At 37.5% G+C, this 8,363-nt stretch overlaps 1 protein-coding gene across 1 annotated transcript; it reads right to left on the bottom strand.

The window, feature by feature from the left end:
• Positions 1-4,729: 4,729 nt before the first annotated feature.
• LOC124934655 lies at positions 4,730-5,539 on the bottom strand. The gene has a single exon (XM_047475178.1). The coding sequence runs from the start codon at positions 5,537-5,539 to the stop codon at positions 4,730-4,732; it is 810 nt and encodes a 269-aa protein (XP_047331134.1).
• Between the last annotated feature and the right edge of the window lie 2,824 nt (positions 5,540-8,363).

Here is an 8,363-nt window from a genome sequence, read left to right as displayed (position 1 = left end):
TTCAGTTCAGGGGTGTCTACCAAATTACCGGTAACTTGACCAAGGCTAGACATGTCGGTAGGTTGACCGAGATTGTCAGACCGACCGACTTCCTCGGATTGGACCGAAGTGTCAGCTTCCTGTTGTGGAACAGCTTGATCCGGCTGGGTATCAATGATACCCATTTGGTCATGGACAAATCGCCTGAAGACCGGAGTCTCATCCTCACTATCAGAATGGATATCATTATTTTCCAATCTGTTGTGTAGATCAAAGCATGAAGCAGTATTGCTTTCAACCGATTCATCGAAAACAACGTGAATTGTTTCCTCCATGGTTGCAGTTCTATTATTATATACTCTATATGCTTTACTTACTGCCGAGTATCCAAGCATGATGCCGGTATCGGTCTTTGCATCAAAAGCGGTGAGTTGGGATTTACCATTTATGTGAATATAACATTTACAACCGAAAATCCTGAGGTACTTGAGTTTAGGAACTCTGTTAAAATAAACCTCATATGGTGTTTTGTTGTGAAATCTGTTTATTAAAGACCGGTTTTGTGTATGGCATGCAGTGTTGATAGCCTCAGCCCAGAATTTCTGAGCAATGCCGGAGTCGGCTATCATGGACCGTGCGGCTTCCTTGAGAGTCCGGTTTCTTCTCTCGGCCAGGCCATTTTGTTGAGGAGTCCTAGCGCTAGACAACTCGTGTCTAATGCCGGATTCATCAAGATATGCAGTTAATGTACTATTAGTAAATTCGGTACCTCGATCACTTCGAATGCTATTGATACGAGTTGATTTTTCATTTTGCAACCGCTTAAGAAGTGTGATCAGGTTTGATACAGTTTCACGTTTAGATGGTAGAAATATCACCCATGTATATCTAGAATAATCATCAATAACTACCATGGTGTAAAGCATACCGCCTAGGCTAATGACCTGAATCGGTCCAAATAAATCCATGTGAAGAAGATCTAGACATCGGCTAGATTGAATATTTCCATTACTTTTAAAAGATGACCTAGTTTGTTTACCCATCTGGCATGCTGAACAGACCTTATCCTGGTTAAATACTATATCGGGAATACCTTCAACTAGCTTTTTGCCACGAATGTAGTTTAAGGTTTTCATGTTTAGATGGTTTAGTCTCTTATGCCATAGCCAGGTTTGATCAGTCTTAGCTATCATGCATATAGGATATTCTATTCTTGTTTTCCAGTCTACCTTATAAATGTTACCTATCCTATTTCCGGTTAGTAGTACAATACCTTGAGAGTCCTTAACTAAGCAAGCATGTTTAAGGAATTCTACCGTGTATCCAGCATCACACATCTGACTAATGCTAAGTAGATTAAAACGTAGGTTTTCAACTAGAAGTACATTATCAATAGTTAGGTTTCCATGGACAATCTTACCCTTGCCCACAGTTTTACCCTTTGAGTTGTCACCGAAGGTAATTAGAGCACCGGTTACTGATCTGATGTCGATTAGCAGATTGCTGTTTCCGGTCATGTGCCTGGAGCAACCGCTGTCCAAGAACCATTCGGAGTTTCCTAGCCGTTTCTTTGGATCCTGCAAAATGTACATATTTACAACTGTTTGGTACCCACATTTACTTGGGTCCACATGCGATTAGTCCCTTAGGTATCCAAACCTTGATGAACCGGACAGTTTTCTTTGCTAGGGTTTTAACTGTCCTTTTGGCACTCGGTCTCGTGTATTTCGGTTTTCCTTCAGATGACCTAAATGGAGATGGTCTTTGATTCGGTGATCTATAGTTTGACCTACGTGGCTCAGGAAAATCTTTCTTATATTTGAGGATTTCTGCTTTCCTTTTCTCAAGGTCAAGCCATGAATCGGTTGGGCCAACATAATCGTATTTTAGCTTCTCTTCCCTATAATATGCGGTTTCCTCTTCTTCGGCTGTCCAGGTGCTCTTAAGAAATTTTATAAAGGGAAGGTTTCCTTTTGTAAGCCTTGCTTTCTCTATGGGTTTTCGGTCTTTGGAGCTATTCCCTGTGTATCCTAGACCACGCTTACAGCGAGGATGCCTATAGTGTTTATTCATATCCTTTACTATATCGCTAGATCTCTTATAGGCTGCCATCGTATATTGAAATCGGGCATTTTCTTCCTCGGTTAGTTCTCTAGTCGGTTCACTGGGTTGTTTGATTTTAAGATCTAACTCGGTTTCTAGAGTGTGGGTATCATCAGGTTGTATGACTTCCGGTTCGGTGATGATAGGTACCTCTGGTTCTATGGGAATAGGTACTATGGGATCGGGCTTGATGTTGAGGTGTTTAGGTAACATGGTCAATAGGTTCTTATATTCTTCTACCATGTCATTCAATGCTTCATATAACTCATTTTTAGTAAATTCATCATAGGGAGAGTCAAATACCTGTTCCTCATTGGCCATGAGGCACGTGAGTTCATCGTCACTGTCACTACGAGCCCATAGACTTCCTCCATCGTCGGCTATCAGTGCTTTCGGTACCTCACTTCCCTCACCGGCTTGTTGATAATTATTTCTGTCATTTTGATAGTCCGGTTTCTGGGTATCCCTTCTTGGTTTCCTGCATTCCCACTTAAAATGTCCCATACAGTTACAGTTGTAGCATCTTACATTGGATTTGTCACCATAGTAGTTGTTTGTTGGTTGGCTCCTTTTCATGAATCTCCCAAACTTCTGTGCAAGCATTGCCATGGCGTCCTCTGTAAACTGTTCGGCTGTTCTGATAGGTGCAGGTGCAGGAGCCGGTATCGGTGCAGGTGTAGGTACAGGAGCAGGTACAGTCGGTTCTGTAGATGTGATTAGTGCTCTGGTTGATGTTGAGGCCGAGACTTCCTCTTCGGTTCTAGATTTCATTTCGAACTCGTATGCCTTTAGATCTTCGAATACATCGTATAGTTTCATCTTACGTAGGCTCTTTGATTCCCTCATTACCATTGTCTTTATATCCCAGGCACTTGGAAGAGATCTCAAAGCCTTCATAACTACCTCTTTGTTCTCATACTTTTTGCCCAGAGTTGCTAGTTCATCTAACACACCAGTGAACCGGTCACTGTATTCCTTCATAGTTTCTCCTGGTTTCATTTTGATGCTTTCGAACTTCTGTGTAGCCATCATTATTTTGTTCTCCCTTGTTCTTTCATTTCCTTCAAAGATCTGGATGACCGTGTTCCATGTCTCCTTCGCAGTTTTGCAATCTCTGATCTTGCAGTATGTGTTTCTGTCTACGCTGTTGGAGATCCGGTTTCTTGCATGGTTATCCAGATTGTTCCTTCTCCTATCTTCAGCCGTCCATTCTTTTCTGTCTTTATCAATGACTATCGGTCCTTCGGTTAGAACGGATTCCATTTCATCATCCAAGGTGACTAGATGCAGGTGCATGCGTGCCTTCCAGTTGGCAAAGTCATCACCTTCTAGCATTGGAGGCCTATCCTGATACATGTTTGCTTGAGTATTGAAACTAACTGCTCTGATACCAATTGTTAGGATCTAGGTCGCCGCTGGTGGACCGGGGGTTGGACCGGTTAGCGGTTCTCACTCGTAGGGTGGTGGTTAATCCGGTTAGAGATTAACACCGGGGTTTCAATACTACACAACCTGTCACAAACCCTTGAACTAGGTTCAAGCGCGGAAGAGGTTTGCTTTCAGGTTGAAGCGGTACACTTGTATGATAGGCACGGTCGGTTTCGGATGATGAAGATTTGGAGATGGTGGGTCGGTTTTGGCAATCTGGATGTTCGGTATGGTTAGGTTAGTCGGTTATGTAATGAAGCCAACAGAAAGTAAATAACACAAAAGGTTTTATGGATGTTCGGAGATAAAACTCCTACGTCACCCCTTCCTCTCGAAACCGCGAGAAGGATATTCACTAAGGAATACAAATACAAGCCGATCGAGACTTATTCTCTGCTCGATAACACTCTTACAATTTACACCGAAATTGTAGAACACACTTTAACTTTCAACACTTAGGCTTTCTAGAATATCACACTGTTATTGTAGTAAATGCTTTTAGCTCTTGTTATCCCAATGTATGTCCCGCATTTACTCTTCTGCAACTGCCTCCTTTTATAGGTGAAATATGCCAACGGTCATATTTCACTGCCTTGAATCTGATTGGCTGGTCAGCGGTGCAGTGATTCAGTGTCTCAGACCTGCCGGTCGTCTCCTCAGACCTGACGGTCAATCTCAGACCTGGTATCCTGTTTCAGACCTGCCGGTCTGTAAAGCAAACCTGCTGGGTTTGTCTTTTACTCAATGTAGGCACTGTCTGTTTGGACAGTTGTCTGTACTTTGAAGATTTTCTTTCTGGCTTATCCCGAAGTAGAAGGATTCGGTAGTACGGTTTTTCTGCAGCCTACAGTCTTTTCTCAGACTTGCATGGATATGGAAGTATTCAGTCTGTTCCTTTGGTATCATTCTCAATAGATACCCGAAATGTCTTCTTGTACAGGTCGGCCACTTGACTTGGCCGAATGTCTTTTGATAGTGAAGTAACCGGACTTCTTCCGGTTATACTTGTCTTGTGGATTGATCGGCTGTTTGATGGTTCCGGTTTTGAGCTTTGGCCGATCCTTCCTTTGTTTGGTCATGCTCCGAATACTCTTGATCGGTATGATGTTTTGACCGGTTCGGTTTCTTCAGTTGGTTCTCTTATTCATCCGGTCCGGTTCCTTGTTCCTGCATGGAAGGTTTATTTAAGTTAGGTTTATTCGAACCGGTATGAATTTATCTAACAGATCATATAGTCCTTCATAACTTCTCTTGTAATAGAGGTAATTGCTTTAGTCTCCAATGTCCCTGCTGCCCTATTAACACTTGACCTCTGGGCTGGAACTTGTTCAATGAAGGGATACATCCCTATTTTTCCATAAAAAATACATAAACCTTGTGAATCATAGATTGTCCTACACACAGCACATAAAAACATCACCTTTATGATATAATTCTTGTTTTGACATGACATGTAAGGGTCTGGTTCATCAGGTGATAAGTAGAAATTCTGGGCAGTCTTTGTAAGATAAAACCACTTCTCATCTATGTGGACAATGTGTGCCATGGATTTAAATCTGAACTTATTGATTGTTGTGTCAACTGCTATAGACTGCAGGCAGAATTGTAGTCTCAATAACTTCTGTGCACTGGTAAGTGAGATTTTAATTGCATTACTGTGTGTTCTGATCTGTTTTGCCTGTTTCCACCTCCAAAATGTTGATTTCCCAACACCTAGGGCTTGTGCAGCCCTTCTAATGGTTGATCTTCTTTTCAACATGATTGTTTTGAACAACTCAGGGTCAAACAGTTTGTGTTTTTGCCTTACTAAACCTTGCTTTTGATTAGTGAGGTAAACTGGCAACCCCATCTCCATTTGTTCTTTAGCTTGAGTCCAAATTGTGGTGATGGTTCTTCTGTGAACTCCAAATTGTGTTGCTGCCTTTGTAAGTGTACCCAACTTCAAAGAGCCTTCCTTGTAGTGGCTTAAAATAAACTGAACAATATTGTTCCTTACACAATCACTTAAATTTGTTTTTTTGTTTGTCATATTTGTGCAGGAACTTGGAGTTAATGATGAGAAATTGAATGCAAAGAAAGATAGTGAAGAGAATTGAATGCTGTAATATGTAATCTGAAACTCCAAAATGTGTTTTTGCCTTTTGTAATGAATGCTGAATGTAGGCATCTGTTTATATAAATATAATTTAGGTGGGAAATTTCAATGATCTGTAATTTATGTATTGGAGAGAAATGTTTTGGACATTTGGAGGGAAATGTTTTGGACATTTGGAGGGAAATTTGTAGTTTCAGACTAAAATGTTAATTAAAACTGATGTTAGTTGCTAAATTATGTACTGTAGCGAACTGTTTGCTCCACTAGATGCCATCAAATCAATTTAAGTCTGTACTGCAGTGTTCATTTATTAGCTTATGTTCAGTTTTCTTAATTCTTGTTCCATTTGGGCACCTGAGTAGCTAAGAAAGGGATAGAAGGAGTATTAAACTATATAAAATAATCTAAATAGTTTTATGAACTATTATAATAATAATACAATAATGTCTAACAAATATAGTAAATCAAGAATAAAGCTTTCCTTACACCCTCTTTCCACTCGGAATTTGGAGCTATTATGCTATTTCGTTGACTATTCAAATTTATGCCGCTAATTTTAGAACTGTTTTTTTTAGATATACTCAATGTTTCCACACTTTCTTTTTTGAATGTCACTTGTTTTTTTTAGGATTTTGTGGCCATGATAAACACCCAAATGGGCCCATAAACCCACACTCACGTTGTAACCAATGAGTGAAGGCTATTGTCACTTAAATTTTCCTTCCACGCCACATAGTCGTAAAAACATCTCACTTCTTTCTTTATTGGATTTTCAATCCACATGAGAAATGAGAACTCTGGGATTAAAATTGTTGTTCATTGGCATTCTAATATAATTTAAACAATATATAGAATGCATGTGATTCAGTTTCAATTTCAGCTTCAAAGCCTATAATCATAAAGTCGATACATGGAGGTTCAATTAAATTCATTTGGAATTATGCCTAATATAAAGAACTCTTTTAGAAGCTTGGGATCTTATTGTTTAAACTAAAAAAAAAATATATATATATATATATATATATATATATATATATATATATATATATATATATATATATATATGTATGTATGTATGTGGGTATTAATAATGACTTATTGTTTTTTTCTTTGTCTAATTGTTACCAATTAGTCAATAATGATTATGCTGCTATAACTTCACAGTTCATAAAGGCTAAACCTAACTAAGAAATTTTAAAAATGAGTAATTTTCTATAGCATCACAGTTCACTCTAAGAAATCACTTTTACGATGATCGGAAGAATAAATTAAATCAGATATCAAATTCTTTCTTTTAAAGAGTCTTAAACTCATCATCAATTTTTGAACAAATTCTTAAACAGAGTCCTCTAGTTCAGTCTATTAATAATAGGCAAGGGTGATAAATTTGGGGAGGTTAACGATAATCTCAAGAAAAATGTCCACTCCAATCGATTCTTCAAAAATCTCAAGAAAAATGTCCAGTCCCGTCGATTTTTCAAGAATCTCAAGAAGACATGTCTTGTCTCTATTGATTAACGAGGAATATAAAGTATTCTTAATGTAACCAAGTTATAAATTAATTAAAAGTTTTGAAGATAAAATATTTGGAGGATAAAAGAAGTTTTGAAGATAAAAGAATTGGAAGACAGACGTTAATCTAGTTCCATTTCCAAACGTTAAAACGTAACTGAGCCCTGTTTCCAAAAGAACCTTCTTCATAATAATAATAATTACATTGTCATGTTTCTTCATTTATCATTCAAATCAATTTAATTCCTTTCTTAAAAAATAGACTGAAATTATCCACACTATATCTTAAATGCAACAAGAATAATTTAGTATAAATGAATGTCAATTACTTGTTAAGATTATGATCAAAATACAATTACATACTTTTTAACAACATTACGAAAGTGTCTTCTTTCAAATTATTCAAAAATTTCCTCTTCTCCTGGTTTGTACATCTTCCATGCTCACACATTTCCTTTGCAAATAAATTTCTATTCAACTTTATCATATAATAAAATCTCCAAACAATTTCAATATATATAATATAAAATTAATTCACTTGATATTTTTACCGGTAAAGATGAGCTCTTTATCACTTGTAAAAGTTGTTCAATACTTACAACATGAGTCACTCGTTCAAGAAATGAAGGACCAATGTCCTAAGGGCGGATCTATGTACAAGCTTACTCAGACGGTAACCCAAAAAAAATTGTATTTAAATGACAACAACGACATTTGGTTGGGGATTTTTAGCCCGCCGGGATGGAGGGCCGGCCCACCGTCGACCCGTCAAACGATGAGTTTTGGTGGGTAGGCCCGCCCGCCATGGGTTGACCCGTCTGACCGATCTACCTAAGAGTATGTTTGGTAACTCTGAAATTATATTTTTTTAATTTAAAAAGTTAACTTTAATCGATATTTTGTTTTTAGTTTAAAAAGTTAAAATGTGGAATCGATATTTTTTTAATATAGGAAGTTAATATATTGAACCGATATTTTTTTAATGAAAATTTAAACTTAAACAAAACTCTTGACACTTGAGCTATCGTAATTGGTTGTAACAAACTAATATTTTACTAAAATAGATAATATATATTAAAATTATTTTTATTATATTAGTTTTTCAAGCATAGAAATTATAATTTACTAGCATTTAGCCCGTGCATTTGCACGAGTAATAATATAAAAAACCGTGAAAAAAATTACGGATAACATTTTTAATTTTATTTTTAACCGTTTTAAATTTATGGGTGGGTCAACACATAAT

The sequence above is a fragment of the Impatiens glandulifera genome, chromosome 1 (genome assembly GCF_907164915.1).
Source record: "Impatiens glandulifera chromosome 1, dImpGla2.1, whole genome shotgun sequence".
NCBI classification, from domain to species: Eukaryota; Viridiplantae; Streptophyta; class Magnoliopsida; order Ericales; family Balsaminaceae; genus Impatiens; species Impatiens glandulifera.
This window is presented reverse-complemented; position numbering and strand designations above follow the sequence as displayed.